At 45.3% G+C, this 17,525-nt stretch overlaps 1 protein-coding gene across 6 annotated transcripts in view; it reads right to left on the bottom strand.

Moving 5' to 3' along the window:
* Positions 1–17,525, bottom strand: part of USP32 (ubiquitin specific peptidase 32) — a 218,904-nt gene that overhangs the window by 114,163 nt on the left and 87,216 nt on the right. For all 6 annotated transcript variants that reach the window (XM_039350009.1, XM_039350012.1, XM_039350010.1 and 3 more), the window contains exons 3-4: positions 3,242–3,347; positions 385–503 (exon numbers count right to left, since the gene is read on the bottom strand). In XM_039350009.1, coding sequence (XP_039205943.1) covers positions 385–503; positions 3,242–3,347 — 225 coding nt within the window. The remainder of the gene's footprint in view (positions 1–384; positions 504–3,241; positions 3,348–17,525) is intronic.

Raw genomic sequence — 17,525 nt, 5'->3', positions numbered from 1 at the left:
TTCCTTCCTTCCTTCCTTCCTTCCTTGCCAGGGTAGAGCAGTGGTTAAAATGCGGCATTGCAGGCAGACTTTGCCCACTGCCAGCAGTTCGATCTCACCAGCTCAAGGTCGACTCAGCCTTCCATCCTTCCGAGGTTGGTAAAATGAGGACCCAGATTTTTGGGGGCCATAGGCTGACTCTATAAACCGCTTAGAGAGGGCTGTGAGGCACTGTGAAGCAGTATATAAGTCTAAGTGCTATTGCTATTTAAAAAATTAGTATAGCAGTATTCCACAATTAGCATCATTAAAAGAGGATTGGTATCAAGGCAGAATAATGATGCTATCGAGAAGAAAAAAAAGAATTGAATATTGAATAAAAGGTGGACAATGATCAGGAATTACCTCCGAGAAGCATTTTTTTAGACATTCAGGGACTTTCCCATCAATTATGAGAAGCATCCTCTCCATCTCTTCACGGGCGACATGGCTCCCAGATTCATTGGAAAACAGGCTGAAAATATCTAAGAGAGAAGACAAAACAATGTACCCAGAGCAAAATAACTATTTCGTTGCAAGTCAGACTTGGGATAGAGCTGGTGATGTCCATTATTTCACATAATTTTAGAAAAAGGAATGGTTATGCTCTTAAAAGCTTTTTACAAAAAAAAATCTACATATGTTCTTACAGTCATCTGATATCACCATTGCAAAGGGCATGGCATTTTATGTAAAATACCGTAAATATCACAAGCAATGTCTAGGTCAGAGGTAGGCAACCTTGGCTCTTTGATGACTTGTGGACTTCAACTCCCAGAATTCCTCAGCCATGCTGAGGAGAAAGGGACAGGTTTCCAAGCTGAGCCATGCTGGCTCAGGAATTCTGAGATTTGAAGTCCATGAGTCATAAAAGAGCCAAGGTTGCCTACCCCTGGTCTAGGTCAATGTTTCTCAACCTCGGCAGCTTGAAGATGGGTAGACTTCAACTCCCAGAATTCCAAAGCCAGCCATGCTGCCTGAGGAATGCTGGGAGCAGACGTTCACCCATCTTAAAGCATGCTGGCTTGAGAATTCTTGCAGTGGAAGTCCACCAATCTTCAAACGTGCAGCCTAGGGAATTCTGGGAGTTGAAGTCCACTCCATCCTCAAGCTGCCACAACTGAGAAACACTGAGGTTGGTCCTCAATCTCAACAAGGAGCTTAAATTTCCTGAGAAAATATATATGCCCCTTCAACCCTGAGACAGCAGCACCTCAGCATTGTTGGATTAACACAAGGTAGCCCTGATGGAATTAAATGAAAGGCTCAGCCTACTGGAGGCAGTAACGCTTAAACTGGATTGGCAAGAGGCATATTCCAAGTGTTACTCAGCTATGAAGCGCCTTGAGATTAGCTGTCTCTCAAGATGGTTCTGAAAATGAAATATTGCAGCGGTTCTCAACTTTTTCTTCACCCTGGGCCCCTTTTAAACACCTGTTGTGGCCACGGACCACCAAGACTGAATTCAAGATTTAAATTATAACATGTTTTCAAGACTTTGTGGACCCCCTTATATAACATAATAGACACCCCAAAGGTCCATGGATCACAGGTTGAGAGCCCCTGAAATATTGAATATGCTACAGAAGTGACTTTTGACAGATTCCTTTTCCTATTGCAAGCGCTTGCTGGAAGCCGATTCGGTTTCCCCACATCTTGAAAACCTCCGATCTTCCTTAACCCGCTGTACGAGTAGTTCTGGACTTGCAACAGTTCGTTTAGTGACCGTTCAAAGTTGCAATGGCATTGAAAAAAAGTGACTTATGGCCGTTTTTCATTTTCTCATTTTTCATATGGCTGTTGCAACTTCTCCATATAGAGAGCCAATCGGGTGTCATCTTGTTTTGGCAATGAGCCAATCAGATCACAGTAGCATTCGGTTATTGATATCATGTATTGAAGCTGAGGAGGACATTTGTCAGTGTGTTATGTGATCGCTATCAAGTTGGTTGGTTTTTTTGTGTTCTTTCATTGAGTGAGCTTGTAAAACGTAATAAAATTAAAGAAATGGTGCAAAGAGTTGACTGGTCGCCCAGAAAGCGATGTAAAATAGTATTATTAAGTGAACAAGGCTACAGTTGTTTTTTTTACAGTTATGACTTTTGCAGTGTCCCCCCATGATCATATGATCAAAATTCAGATGCTTGGCAACTGGCTCATATTTATCACGTGATCCCCTTTTGCGACCTTCTGACAAGTGACGTCAATGGGGAAGCCAGGCTCACTTAACAACTGGGTTACTAACTTATCAATTGCAGTGATTCACTTAACAGCTCTGACAGGAAAGGTCGTAAAATAGGACAAAACTCACTTAACAAATGTCTCACTTAACAACGGAAATTTTGGACTCAATTGGGGTCGTAAGTCAAGGACTAACTGTAGCTGTTAATGGGGAAAACTCTAACTCAGCTGGAACACCAGCCTACCCATGCCTTGTCTCTCTTCCAAACAGGACTGGTACTTACCCCAAAGATGCTTTTTCCAAAGGGGTTTCCCCCCCACTTGGAAAACATTTCACTTCTCACCTTAGAACAGTGATGGCCAACCTTTTAGAGACCGAGTGCCCAAACTGCAACCCAAAACCCACTTACTTATCGCCGGGTGCCAGGTGGGCATGGCCCACTGGGTGGACGTGGCTGTGGAGGTCATGGCAGATTAGGTGGGTATGGCCAAGGTAGGCATGATCAACTCAATGTTGCTCGTGGGGAGGGACGCCTATGGGGGCCGGGCAGGGTTGGGGGAGATCCAGGGGGTCTCTGGTAGGTGGGGCGGTGGGCAGGAGGCTCGTCCTGCAGGGTGGGGCGAGGCAAGGCGAGGTGAGGCAGGGTGGGGGTGCCATTGTCACAGGGCAAGGTGAGGCAGGGGCTGAGGCGGCTGCTGCCTGACACCATCGGCCCCCGCACACAGAGGCCAGCGAGCGCATGGGTGCTGGGATACATCCGGCCATGTGGGACATCGGCAAGTTAGCAGGCAGCTGGTTGAAGAGGGATGGTTGCCATCTCCAGGGCATGGCGTGCGTGCCCACAGAGAGGCCTCTGAGTGCCACCTCTGGCACACATGCCATAGGTTCGCCACCACTGCCTTAGCAGCTTCTTCAGCTTCTAGGGAAGGGAAACATTTTCAAAGAAAACAGCAAGAAAGTCCAGTTGTCTTTTGGAAAAAGCACTTTTGGGACAACCACGACCTGGATGGTTGAGGATCTCCACAAATGACTGATACTTACACTTGGCTTTCTCTTCATCTCGGCCCCTCGTCAGGAGGACTAAGCCCACTATCAGGTTATTGAAATGTAGTCCTTTCGACGTGCCACCAAAAGAACAGTATATGACCTGAAAGAAAAGATGAGAAAAATGTCAATCTGGGCGATCAGAAGAGGAACATCTCTGGGTCCTTCTGCGTGACCCCTGCGGTCAAGTTGAAAAACAAAGCAAAGAGAGCTTAGAAGTCGTTCTACCAAATCTGTTGCTTACGGTTGTTTTGAAAGGTAGGAGAGCCGTGGGCTGCTAATTAAGATGACCCCATTTCAAACCTGGCCTCTGTCCTGAACTCAACAGGTGGGCTTCGTCAAAGAGTTTCCCTTTGTAATCTGGGAAGAAAATGAGGCCAACTTGCTTTATAAGGTGGTTAGCTCATAACCTGGTAAGTGCACATAAAGCAGTGTTTCTCAACCTTGACAATTTTAAGGCATGTGGACTTCAACTCTACAGAATTCCACAGCCAGCAATGCTGGCTGTGGAATTCTGGGAGTTGAAGTCCACATGCCTTAAAATTGTCAAGGTTGAGAAACACTGACATAAAGCAATCTCTATGCTTGAAAGCATTAGGCAAGTCTTAATTTTTATGAGCGTCTGGCCCCAATTCTCTGGCATCTATTGCTCAGGAAGGTTGAACAACTAAAAAGCCACACACGACAGGCAGCACATAAACACCACACACAGAATAGCCCAAAGCACACACTCTGCTAGAGAGAAGTTCCCTAAGGATGGCCTCCGGCACTAGTCCGAAAGCTTGGAAGACTAGACTAGACTAGAGTAGATTAGATTAGATAACCTTTATTGTCATTTTTTTCTGTGTGGGCACAAGGGCACACGTTAAAAATGAAATTTAGTTGCTTGCTCTCAAAGCGTTACACGTACATAACATATATTTAAAACATACTATATACAACAGGGGTCTTCAAAGTTGGCCCTTTTATGACTTGTGGACTTCAACTCCCAGAATTCCTCAGCCAGTGTGCCTGGCTGAGGAATTCTGGGAGTTGAAGTCCACAAGTCATATAAGGGCCAAGTTTGAAGACTCCTGATATGCAACATATGTATAGACCAGTGGTGGCGAACTTATGGCACGGGTGCCAGAGGTGGCACTCAGAGCCCTCTCTGTGGGCACACGCGCCATGCTCCGGAGATGGCAACCATCCCTCTTCAACCAGCCGCCCACTAACTCGCCGAGGTCCCACGTGGCCGGATGCATCCCAGCACAGCTGGTTTCCCTCCCCCATCCCATCCCTCCTGGCCTCGCATGCTCTCCTTTTCCTGGGCATGACCCATTGTATCGCCTCCTCAGCTGTCCGCCACCATCCAGCTCAGAGGCGGCTTCTCTGAACTGCTGGCGGTGGCCTGCGGAGCGCCAGAGTGCGCCAGTCGAGGGGCTGGCAGGCTGTGGTTGCTGACGGACACTGTCGGCTCCCATGCGCTCGCTGGCCTCTATGTGCGGGGGCCGATGGTATTGGGCAGCAGCTGCCCCGGCCCCTGCCTCGCCTTGCCTGCGACAATGGCACCCCAGCCCTGCCTCGTCTTGCCTCACCTCACCCTGCAGGACGAGCCTCCTGCCCACTGCCCCACCAGCCAGAGACCCCCTGGATCTCCCCCAACCCTGCCCCACCAGCCAGAGACCCCCTGGATCTCCCCCAACCCTGCCCATCCCCCACAGGCATTCCTCCCCACGAGCAAGATCGAGGTGACCACACCCACCTTGGCCATACCCACCTAGTCTGCCATAACCACCGCAGTCATGCCCACCCAGTGGGCCACACCCACCTGGCACCCAGCGATAAATAAGTGGATTTTGGGTTGCAGTTTGGGCACTCGGTCTCTAAAAGGTTCGCCATCTCTGGTATAGACCTACACCCTTACATATAAGTAACATATAAATATTAATCACTGTCCATCTGGTCCCGGTGACCGACCCAGATTGGATCCTGCAACAGTATCCTGGGACATGTAGATTTGCCTTCCCTGCAAATGACTTGTCGTCATCCCCATGCCTCTTTCGCTCCTTTATCCTGATCACACATGCGCCATGTATCATATCACTTGTTAGTTCCTCTCCAGGTTGAAGTGCAAGGTGATTATTTATAGGCTCCGGCAGTCATGTGAGAAGTCACCCTGGGACAAACCTCCCCTTGCTTTTAAAATAAAAATAACATGGCCTGTCCTGAAGCCCCAACCACAAGCTTCAGTAATGGCACGATTGGTCGATTCAGAAGCGCTTGGGACTTTCCCATCGTGGCTAGTACCGATATCCATCATGGCTAGTACTAATATCCACCTACATACAGAGAGTTCTCCACTTTTACACCTCTGTTGAGCAACCATTCAAAGTTACAAATGGCACTGGAAAAAGTGACTTATGATCATCTTTCACACTTATGACCTCATGGCCATGTGGTCAAAATTCAGATGTTTGGCAACTCATATTTATGACGGTTGCAGTGTCCAGGGTCATATGATCACTTTTGTGACCTTTTGACACGCAAAGTCATCGGGGAAGCCAGATTCACTTAATAATCATGTTACTAACTTAACAACTGCAGTGATTCACTTAACAACTATGGCAAGAAAGGTCGTAAAATGGGGCAAAACTCACTTAAGAAATGTCTCACTTAGCAACAGAAATTTTGGGCTCAATTGTAGTTGTTAAGTTGAGAACTACCTGTACTTATATCTACCTATATACAGAGAGTTCAAGACTTACATCCACCCATTTAGCGACTGATCAAATTTACAACATCACAGGCCCTTGCACTTATGACCCCTGCAGCATCCCCATGTGTCAACGCTGCTAACATCGGATGTTTTTGCTTTGACAACAGTTGGAGATGCAACCATTTTCTTATGTTTTACTTTTAGAGTTAGAGTTAGATAATACTGGGGGGAGGAATCCGAATGAGAGTTTAGCTAGACATAACAATACTGGACCTAGTGTGTGAACCAAGGTTATTGAAATAAGAGATGATAAGAAAAGGCAGGCTGGAGAACTGGAGGGAAAGCCTGCATTTCAAACTAATTGGAGAATGTGATTTATGACTGTTAATTGGAGGAGGGAATTGTGCTTTGATACTATGTGCTCAGGGGAGGGGAACTCAGTTTTTGGCTTCGATTATGCAGTGCCGATGCTATGCTACTCAAATAAAGATTCTTTAAGGTAAACAATGCTTCGAAGTTCTCTGAAGAGTTTCATCTGTCGGAACCATGACACCATGGTCATGTGATCAAAAACCGGTTACTTGGCAACAGGCATGGATTTACAATTTACAATTGCAGTATGCGGAGGTCATGTGATCACCATTTCCAACCTTGCCGGCCAGCTTTCGAGACACAAAGTCAAGGGGAGTCAAGGTTTGTTTAACAACTGTGCAATTCACTTAATGACTGCAGTGATTTGCTTAACCATCGCTCAGAGTTATTGAAAACGAGATGGGCAGCGTTCAATTTCATAAATCAATAAATAATGGCAAAAATAATAAAATCGAGCGCACCTCACGTAACTACTATCTTGCTTAGCAACGGAAATTCAAGCCGCAGTTGAGCTCTTAATTTGCGGACAACCTGTTACGAGGATGTTCCAAACTCATGGTTACTTATTTATTATTTTGTTGTTGTTGTTAATTGCGAAGTCGTGTCCGACCCATTGTGACCCCATGGACAACGTTCCTCCAGGTCTTCCTGTCCTTTACCATCTTCTGGAGTCATATTAATATATTGCCATGGTTATTAAGCATATCACTGCAGTTGTTAAGTGAATCATACAGTTGTTAAGTGAATCTGGCTTCCCCCATTGACTTCGCTTGTCAGAAGCTTGCAAAAGGGAATCACGTGACCCTGGGATGCTGCAACCGTCGTGAATATGAGCCAGTTGCCAAGCAGCTGAACTTTGATCACGTGATCAAGGGGAACGCTGCAAAATGGTTATAAGTCCCCTTTTTTCAGTGCCACTGTAACTTCAAACAGTCACAAAATCAGGGGTTCCCAACCAGGAGTGTGAGACGATATTCCAGGGGGTGTGAAAACTTGGGCTTTCAAAATTATAAGTGTATATGCATAATTCGTTGTCATTATTTCAAACTTTTGTAAGGTGATGAAGACGGAAAAGTCTTCATCAGGGTTCAGTCCAAGCCGGGAATAAACAACATGGCGACTGCTTTAGAAAGAAGGTTGCAGTTTATTCCTGGTTTGGACTGAACCCTGATGAAGACTTTTCCTTCAACAAAGGGGTGTGAGAATATATCAGAAGCATTCTAGGGGCGTAGGGTATAGAAAAGGTTGGGAGCCACTGAACTAAACAAACTGTTGTTAGTAAAGAACTACTTGTAAGTCAGTCTTTGAGGCCGAAATTCTTTTTAAGGAAACTGCACAACAGACATTTACCACCAAGTTATCCCCACAATGCTGCTATTTAAATTGCCAGCATTTGAGAACTTGACCTGATTAGCACATCTGCAGTAACATCAAAGCTTTGACTAATCCTTTGTGGAGAACTCCAGCGAAGGGCCTTAATAGCAAGGCAACCATGGAGACACCTGGCTGATTTGATTAAGGGGGACTACAATGAATAGGAAACTTAGTCTTTGAGATAGGGGATGTTTTTTTTTATTACTTTACAAGATTAATGCACTTCAGCTCGGCTTTTTAACGAAGTTGAAAATGCAAAGCACTAGAGAGCAAAGAGATTAAGCCTGGTTTGGCTAGGGGAAACATCCCCCGCCACAGATAGTGGTACAAAATAATCCTACGTTTATTTTGGCTCCAGGAACAGCCAAGGTGTTTCAAAGGATCTGTCAAATTTTCCCTCGGCTTTGAAAAAAGAAAGAGAAAAAGAAATCTGGCAAAGTACTGCTACAAAAACACCGCTATTGTAAATGACATCTTTCCTTGTCAAATTCAGCTCCTGTCCACAATTTCGCTGGGTGGAAAGAATATTATTGCAGATAGTCAGGGATGTCTGCACGTGTTATTTATACAATACTGCCATTTAAAAAAAAAAAGCCAAGATTTAGTTGGGAAAGGGCCCAATTCCCCCCTCTCTCATTTCAAAACAGAAGTAAACTTCAAAATGAGGCTGAATTAGAGAAACAAGGAAAAGGGCCCATTTGAGAGCATCCCAGTTAAAAGCCGACAGGAACACACAAACACACACACACAAACTCAAACAAAGCAGCCTTCCTTATAAATGTCAACTATATAAGGCTTGAAATTCAGCCCGTTTTCCAGACTGCTAAGTGTGCAGGCTTTAAAGATGACAAAAACCAACATCAGCCCTCTGGACTGGTGGGGAATTCTGGGACTTGAAGTCCACAGGTCTTAAAGTTGCCACGGTTGGGGACTCCTACTCTGTATGGCCATTTGCAGGGCCCCACAGTCACACACTGCAATTTTTAAGGCATTTTTTGCAAGTTTCCAACATTTACTTCCAGGTTTTGGCAGAAGCGCCCATTGGCTGAAAATGGATTTTTATTTTTATTTTTTTAGCAACTGCTGCATTCACTTAATGCAGTGGTTCTCAACCTTTTTAATGCCGCGACCCCCAACCGGTCGTAAGTCAAGGACTACTCAACCGGTCGTAAGTCGAGGACTACTCAACTGGTGCAGCACCGTTTGCAGAATGGGACTTTTGGCGGGCTCAGCAGGGCAGAGACAGCTTGGACAATTCCTATTGGCTTTTGAAAGCCAATAGAATTAGACTCTATTCAAGAGAGTCTATTCTATTGGCTTTCAAAAGCCAATAGAATTAAAGGGAGTAGCACAGCTAAGGAAAAGGGGGAAAAAATGGTGGACTGCGTTGTTTGGCGACCCCCGTGAAATGGTCATTCGACCCCAAATGGGGTCCCAACCCACAGGTTGAGAACCACTGACTTAACAGCTGCTGCCAAATCAGACATGGTCATGTGATAACCCGCTTAACAACTGTCATGATTGATGATAGTAATGCCAGGGGCTGCCCCAAAGAAGAGGGAGTCAAGCTATTTTCCAAAGCGCCTGAAGACAGGACAAGGAGCAACAGATGGAAACTCATCAAGGAGAGAAGCAACCTAGAAATAAGGAGAACCTTCCTGACAGTGAGAACAATTAACCAGTGGAACAACCTGCCTCCAGAAGCGGTGAATGCTCCAACACTGGAAGTTTTTAAGAAGAGGCTGGACAGCCATTTGTCTGAAATGGTATAGGGCCGTGGTGGCGGACCTATGGCACACTTGCCACAGGTGGCACGCAGAGTCCTCTCTGTGCGCACGCACGCCATTGCCCCAGTCGTAGGCCTTCATCTCGGTTTTATAAAACCTTTTCACTTTACTCCTTTGCCACCGTATGCAAAAAAAAAAGAATCAATCAATCAATCAATTTCAACTTCTCGCAGGGAAAAAAAGATCTCATAAAGTTGGAATTGATTGATTGAACTTTTTAGTCCGCCCATTCTGCCGTTACCACTGCAGCCACACCCACTCAATGGGCCACGCCTATCCAATTGGTCACACCCACCCAATGGGGTATACCTACCCAGCACCCGACGATACATAAGTTGGTTTTGGGTTGCAGTTTGGGCACTCGGTCTCTAAAGGGTTCGCCATCACTGGTATAAGGTTTCCTGCCTGAGCAGAGGGTTGGACTAGATCAGGGCTTTTCAACCTTTTCACCCATTGTACCACTTTTAGGATATGACAATATCTGAGTGCCTAGCAAGGTGTTAAAAACGTGATGACCCCCCCCGCCAAAAAAGAAAAAAAGTGATAAAGTACAAGTAGTCCTCGACTTACAACAGTTCGCTTAGTGACTGTTTGAAGTTACAATGGCCCTGAAAAAAGTGCCCCCCAAGCCACAGCCAAGCAAGACACCTGCCTGCCCACCCAGTGGCGCTCTTCCTCCTGTCCGAGGTTTTCATTGTTGTGAACATTTCTGTTGAGGATTGGCAGCGGAGGTGAGGTGGGGGGGTGTTTGGTTTTTATTCCCCCATCTGCTGGGTGGTTGCAGCAGGTTTTGGTCACTTCACATGACTCTGGGACACTGTTACCATCATAAATATGAATCAGTTGCCAAGCATCTGAATGTAAATCACAAGACCCTGGAGAGGCTGCAACATTCCAGCTGATTGGTGCTTCTTCTGGGCTCAGCAGAAGCACCAGGATCAGTGCTACTTTTTAGCTGATTGGTGCTTCTTCAGGGCTCAGCAGAAGCACCAGGATCAGCGCCGAGCTCCAGCTGGAGCCCGGCGCCGATCCTGGCACTTCCACTGAACCCTGATAGTCCCGAAGAAGCGCCGATCAGCTGGAAAGCGGCATATCCTGGCACTTCCGCTGAGCCCTGACAGCCCTGCAGCTCCAGCTATCTCTCTCTCAGGCTTGTGCAGTGCTGCGACCTGTTCAGTTCATTCCTCTCCCCCGCTACTCTTCTAGGATGGTCGCGTACCACCTGCCAGGTGCCAATGTACCACAGGTGGTACCCGTACCACTGGTTGAAAAGCCCTGGACTAGATGATCTCCAAGGTCCCTTCCAACTTTATTATTATTATAGAGTTGGAAGGCAAGGACTACCTGTACCAGAATAATGAGTTCAAATCCCTTCTCAGGATAGTAATCTACTCTTGAGTGTTGGAAGAAAGTGAATGGTTGGCCTAAATCAGTGGTTCTCAACCTGTGGGTCGGGACCCCATTTGGAGTAACGACCATTTCACGGGGGTCGCCAAACAATGCAGTCCACCATTTTTTCCCCCTTTTCCTTAGCTGTGCTACTCCCTTTTATTCTATTGGCTTTCGAAAGCCAATAGAATAGACTCTCTTGAATAGAGTCTAATTCTATTGGCTTTCAAAAGCCAATAGGAGTTGTCCAGGCTGTCTCTGCCCTGCTGAGCCCGTCAAAAGTCCCATCTGCAAACGGTGCTGCACCAGTTGAGTAGTCCTCGACTTATGACCGGTTGAGTAGTCCTCGACTTATGACAGGTTGGGGGTCGCGGCATTAAAAAGGTTGAGAACCACTGGCCTAAATGCAAAAATAATTATTAAATAAAAATTATCAGGAAGCCGAATGGAGGCATAATCGACAGATGGCTGCCTTGCCTTTAACCAAACACATCCAGAAAATAGGAGTTCTTACAGGTAGTCCTCAGCTTACAACCTATTCCTTCAAAGTGACTTATGACCGGTCCTCACAGTTGCAGCATCCCTCACAGTCATTCGATCAAAATTTGGATGCTAGACAATCATGTAATTACGACAGCTGCAGCCTCCCTGGGGTCATGTGATCACCCTGTGCCAGCTCCCTAGCCAGCTTTCGTCAAGCAAAAGCAAGCCATGTTGGCTTAACGATGGTGTGATTCACTTAACTGCAGTGATTCGCTCAACAAGTATGGCAAAACAATATGATAGTTATGGCGGCGCCTTACTTGGCTGTGGCTGCTACAGCTCTCAAAAGTGTGGGGGTTAGGGAGGGAAATGAACGATCCAGAGTGAAGCCCTTTTTAGAAATAGGGACAAGGAAGCAGAGTTGGACTGCTAAACTTTCATATGAACGTCAGTCCATATTGGATATGAAGAAATTTAGCGGAAGAGGAACGATGGAGAAAACCATTCAGGAGAGTCTGCATGGCCTCGGATTACTACGGAGGATAAAATCAACAACCTTCTGGGAGGAGGCTTTGTGGTATCCGTAGCAGAACATCCAGATTCAGCCACAGTTTCATTAACCTTGTGAACTCTCAAGCTTCCTCCTTCCGTTATATATTCAAGATGGACAGTATTTAATATTCATTTGTTACGTATACGTAGGGGTGTGGGTCTATACATATGTTGTATGCAGTGTGTTTAGCTGTGTGTCATGTATGTGTTTCACTTTGAGAGCGGGCAACTAAATTTCATTTTTGATATGTGTTATTGTGCCCACAGTAAAAAAAAAATGACAATAAAGGTTATCTTAGATATCTATCTTATCTTATCTTGTAAAAATCGGGTGAGACTCACTGACAGCTGCCTATCTTCGCCTTCTTTGAGGCTCGCTAGCCATTGCCATAGCCAGGGGGGAGGGGGCACTTGGGAGGAGGGGAAGAGTGACGGAGGTCCATCTTCCTCTTTTTCAAGTACGCCGGCCCTGGGAAAGGAATTGCTGTGGCACCGGAGGAACCACTTCCCAAAATATCAGAACAGGACCTGATTGAACTACTCTACCAGGGGGGAGGATTTGGGATCATTGGGGATTGCTTCCAATATAGATAGTCCTCAGCTTATGACCACAAATTATTACTATAGTAGTAGTAGTAGTAGTAGTAGTAGTAGTAATAGTAGTAGTACTAATAATAATAATAATAATAATAATAATAATAATAATAATAATAATAATAATAATAATAATAATAATAATAATAATAATAAAGTTGGAAGGTACCTTGGAGGTCATCTAGTCCAACCCCCTGCTCTGGCAGGACACCCTATACCATTTCGGACAAAAGGCTGTCCAATCTCTTCTTAAAAACTTCCAGTGTTGGAGCATTCACCACCTCTGGAGGCAGGTTGTTCCACTGGTTAATTGTTCTAACTGTCAGGAAGTTTCTCCTTAGTTCCAGGTTGCTTCTCTCCTTGGTTAGTTTCCATCCGTTGCTTCTTGTCCTGCCTTCAGGCGCTTTGGAGAAAAGCTTGACTCCCTCTTCTTTGGGGCAGCCCCTGAGATACTGGAACACTGCTACCAAGTCCCCCCTCATCCTTCTCTTCATTAAACTAGAACATTCCCAATTCCAGCAACCGTTCCTTATATGTTTTAGCCTCCAGTCCCCTAATCATCTTTGTTGCTCTTCTCTGCACTCTTTCTAGAGTCTCAACATCTTTTTTACATCGTGGTGACCAAAACTGGATGCAGTATTCCAAGTGTGGCCTTACCAAAGCCTTGTAAAGTGGTATTAACACACTTCACGTGATCTTGATTCTGTCCCTCTGTTAATGCAGCCCAGCACTGTGTTGGCTTTTTTGGCAGCTGCAGCACACGGCTGGCTCCTATTTAAGTGATTATCCACTAGGACAATCCTAGGGAGCAGGCTGGGGCCAGTCTGGCGCCCACTTAGCAATGGAAATTTTGATCCCAATTGTGGTTATAAATTGAGGATTATCTGTCCTTCTCTGCATCACTGGTCGAACTAGTGAAATATTCTTCCTGCTAGAAAGTTCTTCCTAATGTTCAACGCTAATCTTCTTTCCGGTAACTCAACATCAATTTCCTGCACTTTGGAATGACACCAACCAGGTGCTGACCTTTCTAAACAGGTGTTGACCTTTTGGAAGATACCTTCCTCAGCCTTCTCTGGGGACCAGTAAATTCTCCAAAGTAGGTGAGGGTGGAAGACAGCGTGCCAATTCGACCGTTTTTTCCAAGCTTCCCTTGAGAGAACAGAAAGCGCTTCAGAAAATGCTAGGATGAAGCCGTATGTGGAGTTTCTGCCAGTTAAATATAATAATGGAGGGTTAACAAGGGCTTTGAAGTTTAATTAAATTTGGGGGGAGGAGGTTAATAGTTAACCGTTAACAGCTTTCTTACTGTGAACAAGTATCCAGTTGACTTCATGGACAGACAATAAATTTGTATATTTGGGGTATTTGTTAAGAGAATGTGATGTAAAATACTATAGGTAATCCTTAATTTATGACAATTGAGCCAAAATTCCTGACACTGGTTAAGTAAGTTTTGCCTCATTTTGCAACCTCACCTGCCACATTTGTTAAGTGAATCACCGCAGTTGCTAAGTTAGTAACATGGTTGTTAAGTGAACCTGGCTTCTCGGTTGACTTTGCTTGTCAGAAGGTCACAGAAGCTGATCACATGACCCCCCCTGGGGCACTGCAACCGTCATAAATATGAGTCAATTGCCAAGCATCTGAATTTTGATGACGTGACCATGGGGATGCTAAAAAGGTCGTAACTGTGAAAAACGGTCATAAGTCACTTTTTTCAATGCCGTTTTAACTTAGAACGGTCACTAAATGAACTGTTGTAAGTCGAGATTCATCTAACAACTGTGTTACTAACTTAACAAACGCAGTGATTAACTTAACAACTATGGCAAGAAAGGTCGTAAAGTGGAGCAAAACTCACTTAACAAATGTCTCAGCAACAGAAAATTTGGGCTCAATTGTGGTAACAACAACAATAATGTTGGAAGGACCTTGGAGATCATCTAGTCCAACCCCCCGCTCAGGCAAGACACCCTATACCAGTGATGGTGAACCTTTTAGAGACCGAGTGCTCAAACTGCAACCCAAAACCCACTTATTTATTGCAAAGTGCCAGCGCCGCATCAGCATTGTGGTGCCCTTGGCACGCAAAAATCGGGAGTGCAAAAATGGGCCACTGTGCTGCAAGATGCAAAAATGGCCGCCACCGTGCCGCTGGATGCAGTTACAAGGCGCTGCACCATGCAGGAATGGGACAGGGCTAGTGAGTATCATGCAGGCACTAGTCCCACCCCATTGTAGCGCGTCCATGCTTGCGGCCCCGTGTGTGCATGCACGCATGTAAAATGCTTCCTCCCTTTTCTTCCAGTCCACCAATCGACAGTGGTTGGTGACCTCTACTCTACCACCTCTACTCGAGTTTGCTAGCCAGCCGCTTCGCCTCCTTTGTGCTGGGTGGGGCTCCTGCTCCGGGCGGCAGTGGCGGCCTGATGGACCTGCTGCTGGTGGCGGTGGCACATGTGCCAACAGAGAGGACTCCAAGTGCCGCTCTGGCACGCGTGCCATAGGTTCGCCACCACTGCCCTATACCATTTCAGACAAATGGCCAGTCTCTTCTTAAAAACGTCCAGGACTACCTGTATCATGGGATATCTGTATCATGGGATATCAAGAAGGGCCAATGGCCCAACCTTGTCACTTCCTTCCCTTTCCAAAGGGGAAGACTTCTGAGGAGCATCAAGATGTGGCTATGTATTTCTCTTGACATGCTAAGCGAGTGCAGACCAAAAACCCTAAAGAAGCATTATTTTTTTGCCTTCAAAGCGAGATACCACTGTAAATTTTAAATACTTTAAAGTTTCTAATTTTGCAGAAATGGCAAAAATTTCTGCTTATTTAAAGGATCATGCACAAGAAAGATATATTATTGTATGGAGAAGATGGATAGATTATATTCAGAAGAAGTATGGGACTATAAAGTTTCATTTATTTTATGAGTAAATTTTATAGTAAATGTTGTATAAGAGATTTGTTTATGATGATGTAATTTAAGGGGAGTTAAAGGCTAAGTATGATTTTTTTTTCTTTCCTTTTCTTTTTTCTTTTTTCTTGTATATTGTTAATTTTGTTATTAATAACCCTGTACTCTGCTCTGGGAAGTGAGAGGGGGGGTTGAGGGGGGGTGAGTGGGTGGGGGGGGGTAAATAGGTAGAATAGGATAATATAGATATGGTAATTTATGAGCGAGGTGCTGCTTGGGCATTTCCCCTACGCTGTATTCCTGTATTTGGGAGGGATGAGAGGGGAGGAAGATGAAGGGAGGAAGTAGGATGGTAAGAGGAGAAGGGGAGGGGAAGAGAGTAGTGAGGGGAGGAAAGAAAGAGGAGGGAACTAGGGAAGGTATTAGAGAGGGTGAACGCAGCTTGGGGGGAATGAGCAAGCGACACCTATGGTTATGGTTATGATTACGAATTTATTTTATTTTGTAAAGTGAATTTTGTTGTATATGTTGGATAAATGGAAAATAAAAAATTTTTAATTTAAAAAAAAAAAAAGCCAGATACCACTGGTGGTCCTTGAAGTGTGTGATTTGTCTGCTGTAATGCAGAGGCTGCTTTATTTTCTTGGCACGGCCACTAAATCACTGTTTTCAGGTTTTCTTTTCTCCAGGTATCACAATAATGAGTTTTTAAGCCACCTCAGATGGATCGATACCAAATGGATATCCCAAACAGTAGAAATAGAAGGACTGAAATGAAACGCTAAGGCGAGAGTCTTGCATTTGTCACACACCCTGGCAGCCCTATGGCTCAAACTCTCTCCCCCTTGAATCTAAAGCTCTTCAATCTACAGTTCGCCCTCTCCGCAAGATTTATTGTCAAAATTTATTGCCCCATTCTTTCCCCTACACATCACAATGCCCACAATGGGATTCAAGTAGTTGAGGCATACCAGACTGGGCCACAGTAAAGTGAATCATCTCTCAAACCTGTAGTCCAGGTTTTGCAGACCTCATATATTACAATCCTTGTTTTGCCAACCCTAAAAAATACACTGGCTAAGCAAAGCACACAGGGCGACCTACGAGCCACTTTCAAAGCTAAGCCTGCAATTGTGGTATTTTTTTAAGTGTTAACATAGCTGACTCCTCTTTATAATGCTCAGCATCTTCTATTAATATTTCTCCGTGCCAGAGAAGAAACGGCTGATAAACAGATCTGCTCATGTTGCAAATAACAGTGGTGGCTGCATTGGCAGGGAAGGAAGGAGAAGCATCTTCTGGTAGAGATGAGGCATCCCCTTGAAGTGGTGTTTACCAAGCTGCGAATTGTGTATCCTTGTGTGATTTGAGAAGTTTACTTATGAATTTTTATGAACCTTTATTATTTTTACCAATAAGGCAGAGAACATATCCAACACATCTCCCTCCTCCTATTGTCCCCACAACAAGAACCCTGTGAGGAGGGTTGGGCTGAGACAGAGGTACTGGTCCACAGTCACCCAGCTGGCCTTCATGGCTAAGGTGAGACTAGAACTCACAGTCTCCTGGTGATTGGCCCAAAGACACCCAGCTGTCTTTCATGCCTAAGGTGGGACTAGCTCTCTCAGTCTCCTGGTGATTGGCTCAAAGTCGCAGAACTGGCCTTCATGGCTAAGATGGGACTGGAACTCACAGTCTCCTGGTGATTGGCCCAAAGTCGTCCAACTGGCTTTCATGGCTAAGGCTGGACTAGATCTCTGTCTCCTGGTGATTGACCCAAAGTCACCCAGCTAACTTTCATGGCTAAGGTGAGACTAGAACTCACAGTCTCCTGGTAATTGGCTCACAGTCGCCCAGCTGGCTTTCATGGCTAAGGTAGAACTAGAAGTCATCATCTCCTGCTTTCTAGCTTGGTGCCTTAACTACTAGTTCGATGCCTAACAGGTCCCAACCAAAGACAAAGCTTCACCGTCCTTATTTCCAATCACACATCTCTAGGTCTCCGTCTCAACTGCAACTAAAGGAGAGCCACAAAATAAGTCCCTCTGGGTTGAAATTTCTGCCATGTGCTTAATCTTATCCAGAGGATTGCATATTACTCCATCAGCC

Source organism: Crotalus tigris, unplaced genomic scaffold (assembly GCF_016545835.1).
Source record: "Crotalus tigris isolate CLP2741 ecotype Arizona unplaced genomic scaffold, ASM1654583v1 scf7180000018306.2785112, whole genome shotgun sequence".
NCBI classification, from domain to species: Eukaryota; Metazoa; Chordata; class Lepidosauria; order Squamata; family Viperidae; genus Crotalus; species Crotalus tigris.
Note: the sequence above shows the minus strand (reverse complement) of the source record. Positions and strands in the feature narration are given on the sequence as shown.